Below are 16,122 nucleotides of genomic sequence, written 5' to 3'. Positions count from 1 at the left end.
CTCTTTCTTCACTTTGTCGCATCTGTCTTCCCTCTATAAAAACACACAAAAATGAGTGAGGGAATAAAAAAGAGCAGTGAAGATTGACTGAATCCCACCACCTCCTCCTCAGTTTTCTCCGACTGCAGCACTCCACAATACCGTCCCCTTTCCTCCTCCTCCTCCTCCTCCAGTTGGTTCCTCGCTCTCTCTGCTCTCGTCTGTTTAAAATGCAGCTCATGCACATGCACGCACGCGCGTACACCCCCCCTAACCCCCTTCGTGGTCGCAGTCGGAGCTGTGACTGTGTGGCAGCTTTTCTCTCTCTCCTAGCCCAACACCAAGTCCATCCAAGCCATGCAAACCGACGCATACTCGCGCACCCTCTTTCCTACTTGCTTCTTGTGGTAGGCTGGAGAAAACAAAATAATACTAATAAGATTAATGCGGAGGGAGAAACTGAAGAGCAACAACTGAGATCTAAATGTATAAAGATGAAGAAATGCAGCCATTAGAAGTGTGCAGTTGACATAATGAATCTGTTTCAAGGTCTGAGGGTTTTTTTCTCCAGTTTCTAAGAGAGACCCCCCTCCCCCTCCCTTTGCTTCCCTCTTTCCCTCCTCTCTCTCTCTCTCTCTGTCGCTCTCTCCACATCTCTGCACTCTCCTCTGTCAGTCGTGTGGGAAGCTCCATGAATGCGGCTGCACACTAGCAGACTTCTGCACCTGATCCCGTTGCGTCTCTATAGGACGAGGTAATGCAAACCTCCTCTACTCCTCCACTATCTCCGATCTCTTTTCTGGATACAAATATATATTTTTTTCCTTTTTAATCTAAGAGGAACGCTTTACCGGTCCTCCAATTTCCTCCCATCCGCTGTGCTCTCTGACTGGGGGGGGGGGAGGGATGGAAGGGACAGTGAGAGCGCGGACTTTCCTGCTCCTATTTTGTTGCACCGGAGCGGACTGAAGGCTCAGTGACAAGTAATTTCTTTTTGAAACATGTCTTATGTGTAGTGTTGACCTCTCTTTATTTTAACCCCTGACTGAAACACCAAGAACAACGTTGGAAATATGTTGCCAGGATGGAAAATAACCCACAGTCTGACTGGAGCGCATTGGCTGTTCCTTACCCCTTTGCGCAACTTCAGCTCATAACGACCCAGTATTTATTATTCCATGGATCGCTGAAGGTTGCGGTGCAGATCTGAATCCGGGCGCACAGTGTTGGAACCTCCTTTCTCCTCTGTTTTGCATTGGGGAAAAGAACCCTTTGAGAATGAGAGGTTTATCTGGCTGCATCCACCTTGCACCCTTTTCCTTGCTTCGGAGTCTCTGGAATCGCCGTCAACATCTCTAAAGGTAAAAAAAGGCAAAAGGAAAGAGGGGGAAGATCTCTACTTCACCATACTTCTGTGCTCTTCTTGCCTTTTCTACCTCCTCTGTAAGCAAATGAGCCCTCTCCCATGGAGGTAGTACAGCCGCTCTGGGGGCCCAATGACCAGCGGGGAGATTTTTCCAAGCAAAAGGAGCCCGTCAGCAAGAGGTGCATCGGATGAAATCAGACCCCCGCACCCTCCCTATACATCCACCCCACTTCCTTTTCCTCCTCTGTTACTCCCCACCCTACCCTCTTCCCTATTCCTCCTTCTAGTTTAGCTTGGATTGTGTTAAAGCTGCACAGGGGCATAAAGGGGCTAGAGAAACCTTGTTGCACCCCCTCAAATCCATCTGCGCTCTTACACTCGAGCTGGAAGGACTGTTTTGCGCACGTCTCCATCAATGCTGCCCCAAGTCTCCAGAGGGAGCCGCGCTCATTGCCACCGCAGCTTTTGGTAAGTCACATTTTTTTTAAATTAAGATTCCATGATTTGAAGATAACCCAGACCCTTTTTTTCCTTTGGTCACTCTTAAAGGTTCTAAATTACCTCAGTAGATTCTGACTAAAAGACTGAAGGACGGTCGCATCCAGGCTTCTCAAAATTTCAGCAATGGGCACAGACCCAGTTCTTTCTCCCTTGGCTTTACATTGCCAAATAAGCCGTATTTCAAGGTCTGATGGTTTAGATGACACTTCATGCAAAATGAGAGCTTTTTGACTTTGATCATGTTGAAAGAGCCAAACAGTCACGCTGCTGCCTTTGACATTTTTAAGGCGACGCATCACGCTTTGGGTGCCAGAATAAGACGGGAGGATCTGCAGCATTCATTATGTTTAAGTAATCAAGATAGTTTTAGACAGCCAATGAAAAGTAAGGCAATGCAGAACATTGAGAAATGATACACAGCAGTGTTTTTTTTCTCATGGAATATGAAGAAACTGCCTTCTAATGAATGAGATGCCAGAATTGTTTTATGAGTCTCAAATGGCCTGCATTTTGTGAGTGTGTGCTTCCACACATATCTACGCCTGAGTAATTGAATGTTTTTTGCATGCCTCTCTCTTTCTATCTTTTTCCAAAGGTTACTAAATGGTTTACTGGGGGAGGTTTTCTAACCGGCGAGATGCTGCTCGTACCCCTGCTGGCAGCCTTTTTTTCCTCCATCTCGGGCTCCCTCTCCTCATCCCTCTCCTCCATGTCAGACGGACCTCCGATGACGGACCCCACTGCCTCGGACCTGATGGCCGAGACCTGCATTGCCTGCTCTTGCATGTCGGTGGAGAACGTGCTGTACGTCAACTGCGAGAAGATCACCGTCTATAGGCCCACGCAGCTCATCCCTCCGGCCTCCTCCCTGTACCACCTGAACTTCCAGAACAATTTTCTGATTGTGCTGTACCCTAACTCGTTCCTCAACTTCACCCACGCTGTGTCACTGCAGCTGGGGAACAATAAACTGCAGAACATCGAAGGTGGCGCATTCATGGGGATGAGCGCGTTGAAGCAGCTGCACCTTAACAATAACGAGTTGAAGGTGCTGCGAGCTGACACTTTCCAAGGCATTGAAAACCTGGAATACCTTCAGGCTGACTACAATCTAATAAAATACATTGAAAAGGGAGCATTTAACAAACTGCACAAACTCAAAGTGCTGATTCTGAATGATAATCTCATACAGGCACTTCCTGAGAACATTTTCCGCTTTGCCTCTCTCACACACTTGGATATAAGAGGAAACAGGATCCAGAACCTTCCTTATTTAGGAGTCCTTGAGCATATCGGCCGGATCGTAGAGCTGCAGCTTGACGACAACCCCTGGAACTGTACCTGTGATTTAGCACCTCTGAAGGCGTGGCTTGAAAACATGCCCTACAATATTTTTATTGGCGAGGCCATATGTGAAACACCAAGTGACTTATATGGGAGGCTCCTGAAAGAAACCAACAGACAGGAGCTTTGTCCCATGGGAACGGGAAGCGAATTTGATATTAAGATGCCACCTGCACAGCCTGAAAATGGGCAGGGGCCATCTAAAATGACGCCAACCACAGCGGCTCCAAAATCGCCAAAAACAACTGACTCGTCTAAGTTTTATGGAAACGGCATTGTGGCTGGTTTACCCCCTTTTGGCAAAAACAGAGAGCTTGTTCCACGGACTCCCCTAATGTTGTGTCCACTCCCTTGCAGCTGTAAGGCCCATCCCTCTGACTTTGGTGTTAGCGTAAGCTGTCAGGAAAGGAGTATAAGAAATCTTGCTGATCTTAATTCCAAACCCCCAAATGCCAAGAAACTTCACCTAAGTGGGAATTACATCCGTGATATCAGCCCAACTGATTTCCAAGGCTTTGAGGGCTTAGATTTGCTTCATCTTGGCAGTAATCAAATTGCAGTGGTACAAAAAGGTGTGTTTGCTAACCTTACTAATCTAAGGAGACTGTATTTGAATGGAAATCAACTTGAACAGCTACACCCAGAGATGTTTCTGGGACTCACAAACCTCCAGTACCTTTATTTGGAATACAATGCCATTAAAGAGATCCTTGCAAGCACATTTGACTCTATGCCCAATCTTCAACTCCTGTATCTCAACAACAATGTCCTTCGGAGTCTCCCAGCCTATATCTTTGCTGGTGTCCCTCTAGCCAGGCTCAACTTGAAAAACAACCACTTCATGACATTGCCAGTGAGTGGTGTCCTGGACAATCTGCGGTCGCTGACCCAGATAGATCTAGAGGGCAACCCATGGGAGTGCTCCTGCGATCTGGTCGCACTCAAGCTTTGGCTGCAGAGGCTCAGTGATGGAGTGGCTGCAAAAGAGGTGAAATGTGCCTCCCCTGTGCAGTTTGCCAACATTGAGCTGCGTCTGATTAAAAATGAGATTCTCTGTCCTAAACTCACGACACTTCCACCTATCTCAAGCTCCACCCCGATTGTGACCTCAGTATCACCCGCAGGAGTCGGCAAGGCACCTCCAGGAGGACCTGTGCCTCTCTCCATTATGATCCTCAGCATACTTGTGGTGCTTATCCTAACTGTGTTTGTGGCCTTCTGCCTTCTAGTCTTTGTCCTAAGGCGGAATAAAAAGCCCGTGGGTCGACAAGAGGGCCTGGGGAACCAGGAGTGTGGCTCGTTGTCTCTACAGCTTCGTCGCCATGGCCACAAATCCGGCAAGAAAGGGTCCATCCCTGGGGATGACTTGGGAGGTGAAACGTTCATTCCCCAGACCATTGAGCACATTGGCAAGAGCCACACCTGCGGCATTGGACGCTCCTCAGACATGGACGCCGGCTTCAAGTTTGCCGACTCGCAGAGACAGAAGATCATCCTGCGAAACTGTTCCGACAAGGACAAGGACCTACTCTCCACCCTGGAGCGCAACAAACGCCTCAGCACCATCGATGAACTCGAGGAGTTTCTCCCCAACCGAGAGCCCAGCCTGTTCATCCACAACTTCTTGGACAGTAAAAGAGATTTTAACAGTATAGGGATGGGCGGGTATGAAATCCGCTATCCTGAAAAGACACTGGATAAAAAGATGAAGAAATCATCACTCATAGGTGGAAACCACAGTAAGATCGTGGTGGAGCAGAGGAAAAGTGAGTATTATGAGTTGAAAGCCAAGCTCCAAGGGACGCCTGATTACCTGCAGGTGCTCGAGGAGCAGACTGCCCTGAGTAAAATGTAGGAACTGGTTTTGTTTGATGGTCAGCACTGATTGCACACACATCAAGCCAATAGACAGGCAAACTATCTTATTTCTGTTCTCTCTTCAAGTCTCACACACACACACATACACGCCATTCAAACCCTCTTGTCTCTGGCTTTCTTTCTTCAACTCTATGTCCACATCCACACACACACACGCTCATGCACACACAGAACAAAAAAGTGCCTTCTGGAAATCCTTAATGACCAATGCAGAGATAGACAAAATGGCTCCACACTACAAAGCTATTATTAGAATCAGAGCGGATGTATTTCAGAGTAAGAGACCTTTTGGATATTCCATTCCACTACCTGTATGAATCCCGCAAACTAATAACAGGATCCCCCAAAAAACAACAAAAAAAAAATCTAAATTACAGTCGTAGTATTTTTGCTGCTATTGAAATGGATACTTTTTATGTTCTCTTTTTGTTCTTTTCCTCCTCCTTTTGTTGTTTCAACCAAATCAAAGGGTCTTGAAAACAGTGCTTGAGAATATACCTCACTGCCATCAGGCCGTGTTTAACAAAAGGAAAAAGCAGGGGGAGCGTCGGGTGTTGATCGCTTGGAGAGAATCAATGGATTGTTGAATCTGGAATGAGGTTTTGAACACTTAATGACTTTTATGGATGCTACGTTTTTCCCCTTCTTGTTTTTTTTTTATTATTATTTTTATTGTGAGGTTGTCCACATCTGGGGATCCTCTCTGAAGTCAACAGCAGACTCTCTGCCATCTTGTCTGGATTACCCACCAGCAGCAGTACACCTGCTCTTTGCTGGGAAGATAAACGGCTCCTGTTTTGCATTAATGGCAACTGACGGCACTGTAAAACTCTTCTTTTTTTTTCTTTTCTTTTTTTTTTTTTGGGAATGATTTAACGACTTGCTTTCTTGTGTAAAGAGCCATGTTAAATATAGTGTCTTCTGAATGGAGTTGTGTTTCTCTTTGAAGTTGCTACTTACAGTAAACGTACGTTTCCTTTTTTTTCTTTTTCTTTTTTTTTTCTGGGTGAAATCTAACGGCACATACACTGTCAGAGACGTTATTTCTTGAAAAAAAGAGAGAAAAAAGAAAAGAAAAAATAAACCCGAAGGAAAAAAAAAAGTTACAAAGCTGCTTGCCATGTAAGCGTAACCTGGAATTTATTTTGTAAGTCTTACATTGTTTGTATCTGTGGGACTGATTTGTAAATTACAAGGACAGACTAATATCTCCACACTGAATACTTTGCGACGGAGCATCTTCGAGAGACTTTGAGTCAGAGTGTTGAAACCAACCCATAATATATTTCAATCAGCGATCCTGCACCCCTCGCCAGCTCTCAATTCTTAGTTAAAAGAATTAACAACATAGTTCATTTATTTTTCTATGCAGGATTATTTAAGAGGTATTGGTTTTATTTAAAAGGGGGTAAGAAACGGAGCAGAGAGGACTTGACAAAACACTTCAGAGCTATTTCAGGCCACAAAGAGTCGACTGTTCTGTTGTTCTAAGTGGGTCTTTGCTTCTTTCCATTTTGCTGAGCAGCTTGAACCTGCAGAAACACAACGAGTGTGAGATGTAATCTTTAGCGTTTCTTCTCGAAAGATGACAGAACGAGGCCTGGTAGTCTGCAAAACTCCTGAGCAGTTTTCCCGATTCTTCTATCTCCCACAGTATGTTGTGAAAAATACATTTAAAAAAAAAAAAAAATGGTTTCTTATCAACATTATGCAACCAAAATAAATGTGCATTAAACTTGATGTGCTTCTGGCATTGTTGGGCTTGGGGAGAGGAGGCGTTCTGAGGCGAACAAATTGAGGCTCTGAATTATTAGACTTGGACAGAATCATATCGTAAAACACCATGTGCAATATTAGTAGTAAAAAAACAAACAAACAAAAAAAAAGCTCAGACATGACGGCTTCAAATAATTTTATTTAGTTTGGGGTTATGTTGTCAGGACAAGTTCTATTTTAAAATTCTTTTATCAGCTTAACTCTATTTGGTCCTTATTTAAAAAGCATTATTAAGTTAAATTTCTGAGTGTTTTTGACATTACAACTGAGTAGAATGTATCAAGAAAAGTATAATAAATACAATTTTCTATTGGTCAGAAATCTCCTGTATATTGGTTCATTTTCTCTTGTATAATCATGTTGAAATCAAGGTATTAAAATGAGCACCTATTTGCACTGTGTCCCCCTTTTTTCTTGGAGTTAAAATCCTGGTTACCTTTTTATGGTGCTTGATGGAAACGGTCCTCATGGTTCTATTAGACTGAAAAACGCTGTCGATGCTAATGCGCTGCTGCTTGTTACATCTGGAACATTTTCAAGTGTGTGTGCTCAGCTGGAAGCATTATTTAGAACTACTTGTCACACAAATTTCCATAAAATGCTATTCAACTGATTATTTAGACTCTTTAAAGTTTGTTCTGAGAAGTTATTAGCAGTAATTTGTGGTGAAAAATGGTCATATCTTTATGTTTTTGGTGTTTTCTCACTTTTCAAGTCAAAAGTTACTTTTCTTTAGCTTTACGTTAGCTAAAGCTACTGGTAGTGTCAATTGACCTTGTTAGCTGTGTTAGCTTGTTAGCTGTGACTCGCTAGTCCCCTCCAACTCCAGCAGGTGTTGCGTAAACATCATGATATTTATGTAAAAAGTCATGTTCTTGTGATTTTTCAAGCGTCATAGTTTTGAGAAAATGATCCTAGCTGGTTTCAGATGAACAAACTGGGAAAATGATGCAGCTACAGTCTCTCCTCATGTAGCTTTAGCATAATAATACCGAAGGTGTAAGTCTGAGGAAATAGCAACAAACCTCATGGTCTCTTGTAAATGTGTTCCAATTACTACCCACTAAAATGTGAAAATATTAATATTTTCAGTTTAGATTATCATAAGGAGCTAAATATGGCTTAAAGTGAGGGTTTCTGCTACAGGAATGGGAGCTAACACTATCCAAACGGTTCATTTAAGGTTTTTTATGGGAATTTCTGAGATTAAGAACAGTTTATAACTTAGCAGGCAATATAATTCTTCTGTTCAGAAGAAACAGATTTTATTTTCTCAAACACTGAAGCTGTTGGGTCAGTTAAACAGACAAGACATAATGTAGTGATTTTTTTATTTTTATGTTCTATTTATTTATTACATTTTTTAAACTAATAAAATTTCAAAAATGTCAAAGCAGGTGGCTCAAAATGTTGTTTTGCAACCTGCACCACTGAATTGTTATTTACATAGAAGCCAGTGGTGGTGAAAGCTTCCTGGCTCTTATTAGCTTCCTGCTAATAAGGTAAACAGTGTACAAGCAGTTTTAGTAAATCCTATCTCCTCAGTTTTTACATCATCTCAGCTAAAACACCATATGGAAAATATACGTCTAATAAACTTTTTATATATTTTGTTTGAAACTTGCATTTAATGCTTGAAACAATGAAACAACATAGAATATCCTTAGTAAATTAACAAAAATGTGGGCCATTTCCATTTTGTGTGTTTGTAGAGTTTGATCTTTTTGTACCCGACTTCTTTGGGTGCGACATGTGGCCGTGAACTTTTATATGCTTACATTTTACAGTAAGGGAAAGTTCCATACAGAGGTCAGACCTAAAAGGGTGGGAAAGAGACTACAATGAAACACTTTTAGAAGTAATTTTGGGTGAGATTTACAAATATTTATACTTGTCATTTATTCAAAAACGTACTTTTCAAGAAAATGGACGTAGCGAAGAATCATTTGTCCCAAACGGGCACTAAAAAGGCAAAAGTGTGATCTGACCGATTGGATCCTTTGATTAAATAAATATTGACTGATTTCATGTAGTTCTGTAAAAGCAGGGTTGACATAAACTTTCACAAGACTTGTGCGATCATAATCGCTGCGTTGAGATGGTTCAATCTGCTTTGTTCAGTTTCTTTTGGCGAATCTGATTTCCACCAAGTGAAGAGATTAAAACGGGTCTGGGTAAGATACTGACAACTCGCAAAACACCTGCTCCAAAAATCCTATTTAGCCATTAAAAATTATATTTTAAAAAAATGCAGTGTGGTATTCAACTTTGACCTGCTTCGTACTGGGATTTCTTCTATCCTCTTTTTGGAGCCACTTCCTCCTCCCAGGCAGCCGCCCTCGTCCCGCCGCCTGAGCGCCTGGACGTTTTTAGACACTTCTATCAAACTTTCATGCCTTTTTAGGGTTAAAAATTCCCTTCTTCTTCTTGTCTGTGGTGATCCAACCTTTTCGGGGCTCGTGAAAGACCCGGCAGCAGAAAGCATGACTCATCCCACACGCCAGAGAATTGTCCTTGTTAATAATTAAAACCCTTGGCAGTTATGAACTAAAAAAAGCCATGTGGGGAGTTGGGTGAGGGAATCTGATACGTCCAAAGTTTTTTGTCTCATCCTTTTCCTTCCCGTTCTGTCAAACCCGTTGGTCACGCCACGCTCGTCAGAGACAAGATAAATCATCCAGAAATGGCAAAAAATGAAAAAATAAAATAAAGATAGGCATTTTGCAAAAAAAAAAAGGGTTTTGAGTCCAGCGTTTTTACTGCAGTGTCTTCGTTTCTGTGTGAGATCAAGAGGTACTTGCAGGGTGGAGAAATTATTTTTTTCCCAATTTAACTCATTACACAGGAGTAGAAACAGAAAACATGGAGAAAAGCCTTGTGGCTTTTTTTTCCCCATTTATTTGTGTTTGTTTCTCTCTCTTTTCTCTGCTCTTATCATCCCACCTGCTGCATAGGCAGTTATGTAATCCTGTACTGAATGCTTACTGTAAAAAAAAAGAAATCTCCCTGTTTCAGACCAGGACATATTAGTTAACTATAGAGTCATTTTTTTACAGGCATCATGACTGATTGGAGGGTCATAGAAGGGGAGAACTGCTAGAAGCAGAGATGTGGAATCGGCCACTAGGGGCGCTGTGCACTTTGGATATAGAACCAAGCAGCTGAGCTGAAGAAGTTTCAGCTGGAAAAGCGTTTAGCCGAAGAATGAAAAGCAAATTTATGTTGCTTTTGTGACTTTAACTCTCTTTTTAAACAGTTTTAATGGATTTTATTTATGTATTTTCTATGAAGCTCATTTTAATTTCCAGGTATTTATGTAAAAAATAAATACAGCTGATTACTGCTTTCAGATAAAGTCCCAAAGAAACGACGTAAAACTTTACATGTTTACGGCAAGCTGTTTGTTTTTTTTTTTTAATTATTATTATTTCTTCACATTGTGACTTGTGGTTTTGATATCGGGTTAGTGATTTGTCAAACATCTAAACTGGATCCGGTTTAGGAACCGCCGGGTTCAGATCAGTTTAAAAACCTGATCCAAACAAACCTGGCGGCCCAGAAAGCAGTGAAATGATTATTTCCTTTTTTTGTAAGACTGTATTTGTCTGTAGACCTTTTGTGACTAAATTAAATAACACAAAACAATCAAGATCTTGATCAAAACATTATTGCTAGAGTGGGTAAAAAAACATTATCTAAATATAAGTTAAGATTAAAAAGAAAATCCTTTCAGAGATCATATGTTTTATGTTTTGGATCAAAGGTTTTAGGGTTATGACTGAATATTATAAATGATATCAATTAGAAACATGTATGCTTTACTTTCCAAATGACTAACATGCTTGAGCTTTTTTTCAGGTTTGAATCTGTGCCTGTTTAAAGATTCCCTTTCAAAAAAAGACATTACTATTTTTTCTGCCTGTTTTACTGACATGCTGCCTGTTAGCTCATTGCCAAAAAGATTAATTTGAAGAAAAGTAAATAATTATGTTGGGGCCTTTGACCCCCCACTGCAAAAAATCTTTGGACAACGGAACAAGTCCGGAAAATAAAACCAACTTCTGTAGCTATTCAGACTTAAAAAAAAAGCAAAATCAAATGTGTTTCTTTTCCAGACTTTCCAGCGCTACACAGGAACTCTGAGTGCAGATTGTATGAACCGTCGTAGCAGGGAGCAACCAAACATGCCAACCAAATTCAAATCCTTTTTAACCAGCAGCTAAATTTCATTATGTTACTGTAAAAAGCTGCTGTTTACTTTCACCCTTAAAATGTGTTAAGAAGACATTGTTCTGACAATAATGAACCATAATGAGAAAAGACTCAGTGAATTTTCTCAGCGTCATGTGGAGTACAGCTAGTTTCCTTCCGTCTTTTTGTCGTGGTGAAAATGTTCCGAATCACAGTTCCAGTCAGAAGTTTGCATACGCTCACCGTTGATGTTCAATTCCTTTACTTCTTCGGTCTTTTCATGAACATTTTTAACATGGTTTTCCACTTCATGTGTTTATATAAGAAGCGACTACCCTGACATTTTATGCACTCTTATCTGATCCATTTGGTGTCAAGATGTGCAAAACGTTTCAAATAAACCCATGCGCCTCGACAGCACGCTGTTTCTATGCACCGACAAGGTCGTAGTTTGATTCTGTGTGGATAATTGAGCAGTGTGTTGGTTTACCACAGATTACTGCAGGATAAACACTGATCTGCTGCCAACAAAGCAGATAAAAACACAAAACCAACAACAGCAGAAAAGCGAAGAGGAAAAAAAGCAAAGTATATTTTATTCCAACATATATTACCATCTTTTTCTCTGTTATCTCAGTATTACGGTATCAGGCCACTATGGTCGGCTAAAGAAGTCTGAGGAAAACATTTTCTGTTTCAAGACGTACAGTTCTGGGTTTTAATCTCTACATCGAGACTCTTTGTGCTGCTGTTGACAATAATCGCGACCCTTGACCCTTGAACTCCTGCTGTGCTCTAACCCAAGCCCACCTCCGTCTCCATGACGACAGGCAGGTGAAAGATCCTATATGTAGCATCGACGACTTTAAATGCAAGACGTTTTAGGCACAATTAGTCATATATATGCATATATGGACCCAGTTTGAAAATACATTTTTCCAACAAATATTTGAATAGTTTGAGAATATTTTTATGATTCTGGTGTCCTGAAATACCAATTGTTACTATTTCAATTATCTCCATGAACTTGGTACCAACTGGACATTTGTATAAATTTCCTTCCATTTTTCTGGTGTGATTGGACGTTTTTTTTTTTATTTTAGGATTTTTTTTTTAAATCTCTGTCCAAATAACTCCACTCATCCCAACACACATCTTTCTTTTTTCTTGTTTGTTTTTTTTTTTTTGCCAGTGCCTATACATTTTATTTTTTACATCTGTCCTAAAGTTTCAATGCTTTATTTTTCTGAATATTTTTTTTTAAAACTCAATCTTCTGTTGTATTCTGCTTCCTGCTTATTGAGGAAATCATCCTCAATGTGTCTAATGACCTGCAAAACGGTTTTATTTGTGTTAAAAGCATCTTTAAAAATATGTTATTAAAATGAAATAGTAAGAAGATTAGGAAAATCTCTAAAAGCATACAGTGACTACAAGAGTATTCATATCTGTTTGGTTTTAATATTACAGTTTATTTTAATGGGATTTTACCTCACAGCTGAACACAGAGTGTTGTATATTTGTGAACTGGAAAGCAAATCATTTATAGTTTTTAATGTTTTATGCAAAGAAAAGCTAAAAAAATGTTTGAAACTTAGCGTTTTGTACCGCCTGCTTTGCCTTGCTCAAGCTCAACCATATGTGTTAGATATAGTCTGTAAACATACATTTCCAAGTCTTACTACAAATTCCCAATTGGATTTAGGTCTGGACTTTGAATAGGCCAACAATAACACCTGTGTTATTTAAGGTATTCCATTGTAGGAACGGTTCCACTTGACTAGATTTTTATTTGCTCCCAGTATTTAAAACAGTCTATTGTTTTCCTCCACTTTAAAATATGCTGGACTTTGCAACAAATTACTTTTTTTAAAAATTCTTTTTATTTTGTTTTTGTTTGTTTTTTGTAATTTGTGATTGTAATGTGACAAAATGTAAAAAACAGAAAGGTTCACGGTGTGTGAAAGCAAACTGTCTTACTTGGTTGATTATAGAGAGCGAGTATTCTGAAGGAAATTTAAATGACTTATTTTCACAGAAAATATCCACTAATAAACCAATAATCTGATGCTAATATTGTTGAATCAAAGCAGCTGGACTGAGCAGGATTGTGAGTTACTTAAAAAACAGACAACAGTTTCTACCAACTGATGAACAGTGATGTCAGTGACGGGTAATCTAACGCGTTACTATTTCAAATCCAGTAATCAGATTAAAGGTAGTTATCCCAATCACTTTGTGTTGCTGTGCGTTACAATTTTCTTTTGTAATTTAATTTTATTTCCTCCAGCGTCTTCAGGAGTTATCGCCGTTTCTATGCGACAGTATCAGCAGTGACAGAAACAAACAACGGATCGCGGTGCGCATTTTGTTGCTGGAAAAACAGGAACTATTTTGAGTTTCTGTTGTCAGGTCCAATTATTCTAAGCAGCTTTGGGCTTGCTTTTTTCTAAAGTCGCTTGCAAATTTTATGAATCGCGGGCTGCTTTTGAATGTGAGGTTGCCTATTTGGCCTTGGAAATAAGTAGAGACACATAATGAGCCCCAGAATTAGTCTGAGCTACAGTCAGGCTCTCGCTGTCCATCATTTCCGGATGATCCATCGCGCTTGTCTTTGTTCATTTCAAATTAATATAAATACCTGTGCATGAAGTCGAGCTTCGCGTTGCTCTCCAGAAAACTGCAAACATTGAGGCTAACGACCAATAAACGTGAAAACAGCCACGAATGAACGAGTTCATAAACTTCTGAAATCCTATTCATAGTTTCCCAGACAACACTGGAACACACAAAAACACGCACAAATTATTAAAGTTTTCTTTGTACTGTTGTAACCATTAAACAATCTCCCCTTCAGTTCAACCTTATGACTGAAGACACATTGTTGATGTTATCATAATAAAATAACTTGCAACTAAGTATTGGCAAAGATCTATGTAATATTCACAGGTGGCGAAGCGTTGTTCTTAGCAGCTGCAGAAAGTAACTAAAAAGTTACTTTTAATGTAACTTAGTTACTTTTCAAATCAAGTAGTCAGTAATCTAACTAAGTCACTTTTCCAATCAATTAACTTTAATTGATGACTCTTTAACTTTTTACTTTGAAAAAGTTAAAGTTACTTTTTCAAAGTAACTATGCCATCACTGCTGATAAATATGAGTCAGCTTACATGGACATAAATTGTGGAGTTCCTCAAAGGTGTGTTTTAGGTCCCATGTTATACATACATGACATGCACAGTCTCATACTGAAATTTCTATTCTTTGAATTTTCTATTTTTTTTTTGCTCTGCGCGAGTTTACAGCAGCTTTTACAGTCAATAGCATCACAAATTAGTCATTTGGGGAAAAAAAATTAATTGTCAACAAATTTAGGTAAGACGACAATTTTTGGTTTGGAAAATGAATAAGTAAATAAGTGAAATCGAATTAAAAGGAGGCAACATTGAATGGGTAAATGAATATATATTTCAGCAGGTTTGCTGGAAACCTCTTAGTGGAAATATAAAAAACAAAACTAGCAAAGAGCACTGGTGTCAAAATGAACTGTTTAACATTTTCACCATATTTAAACTTACTTACCAGTTCACCATCATCAACGTAGCCTGAGTTAATCAGGCAAATAATTAACATTAGCATATACTGTAGATCGTTTCAATGAATCTGAATATTATTGAAAACTTCATTTATTTTAGGAAGTTTATCACTAAGTCAGACACATTGTATAGATTAAATACACACAAATAGATGTTTGAAAGCCTTTATGTCCATTAATTATGGCATGACTTAAAATTAGAATAGTACATGAGACCATTAAATAAAAAACATTTTTAATACAGAAATGTAGCCTTGATGAAACGTCTGTCGAATGCCTGGGTAAAAGTTGTTTTCCAACTGACAAATGAGCCTCATTGGACCATATGTATTCTAATTTATTGAATATGACTGTGTACAGTATGTATCGTCATGCTGCCACTAGAAAGTCATTTGAAATGCTTCTGTTGCCGACCGAAACCCAACAACGACACCAAGACTCCAAACCGGGTTTCCGTCTTTAAGGCGGCCACCTAACGCCAGCGACGGTATCTCCCCCAGGCGCTGCACTTTACATTGTGTGTCCATTTTAAAGGGAAAACTAAAGAGCAATTTCCTCTCTGTCGGCCTCTTTGTTAAAAACAGACAGACGGACGAGTTTAACGCTGCGCCGTCAGTGAAAGCCCAATTTCAGGAAATCACCCGTTACCTCATATTAGAAGAAGTCGTCGCAGCCTTTGAAACGTAGATTCTGATTTATGTCTTCTCTGTCTTACTCAAGCGACATTGTAAAAAAACAGAAAGAAGTTTTGAACTGGTTCTGCAGAGCATCAGCAATGCGACACGTTTTAAAAGTCTTCCATTTCCTTCTTCCTGTCCTGCCTTTTAATTGAACACAGCGGAAGAGAGAGAGCGTTCACACCGCTCCTCCAGGGCCTCTTTTTGCTCCATGTCGACGCTATTAATTTAATTTAATTTTTCATTCTAGCTCTGCCCTGTAAATGAGATTCCTCCCGACCCCCCGCTCTTTTTTCTTTTTGAAACTTGGAGGTCTGTAAAGGACAATGAGATTGTGACCAAAGGGGAGATATTCTCCTGCTTAAGGAGTGACACCTTCTACGGCCAAATAATTGAATGAAGCCGACATTTCTTTAGTGGGCATAATTCCATTCAGTCACTAGATCCTTCTAATCCCCCCCCCCACTTTCAACATTGACATTCCAGGGGGAAAAGAAAATCTAAAGATACTAAATGTGTAATCTGGGACTGTAATGATTCATTTCATTACATCGAATTGGCACGAATGTACAACGTATCTTCCGTTTTATTTTCTCGAAGCAGTTTTATCTCTGGGCTTTTTAAAGCTAATCTTTTTGTTTCCAGAGCTCTGCGATGAGCTGCCTGAATCAGACGAGATAAAAAGGACTGGATCTGATGGGCCGTGTTTTCTGTTCGGCTGTTTCCAAAGAACCCATGAGCTGCTAGTTTAGCTACCTTGTAGCAACACCGATGGATAACATTTGGCACTTTTATGAACGTTAAAATGTGTTTGT

General features: G+C 40.0%; 1 protein-coding gene across 1 annotated transcript; it reads left to right on the top strand.

Moving 5' to 3' along the window:
* The first annotated feature begins 664 nt into the window (after positions 1-664).
* slitrk4 (SLIT and NTRK like family member 4) lies at positions 665-7,240 on the top strand. The gene is made up of 2 exons (XM_005810034.2): positions 665-1,813; positions 2,442-7,240. Exon 2 carries the CDS (start codon positions 2,484-2,486, stop codon positions 5,043-5,045), a length of 2,562 nt encoding a protein of 853 aa, XP_005810091.1. The 5' UTR covers positions 665-1,813; positions 2,442-2,483; the 3' UTR covers positions 5,046-7,240.
* Positions 7,241-16,122: the final 8,882 nt, after the last annotated feature.

This window comes from Xiphophorus maculatus, chromosome 23 (assembly GCF_002775205.1).
Source record: "Xiphophorus maculatus strain JP 163 A chromosome 23, X_maculatus-5.0-male, whole genome shotgun sequence".
Taxonomy (NCBI): Eukaryota; Metazoa; Chordata; class Actinopteri; order Cyprinodontiformes; family Poeciliidae; genus Xiphophorus; species Xiphophorus maculatus.
Note: the sequence above shows the minus strand (reverse complement) of the source record. Positions and strands in the feature narration are given on the sequence as shown.

Excerpts from the sequence above, each read along its gene's own strand:
- slitrk4 (XM_005810034.2), top strand. The coding sequence starts at position 2,484 with ATGCTGCTCGTACCCCTGCTGGCAGCCTTTTTTTCCTCCATCTCGGGC.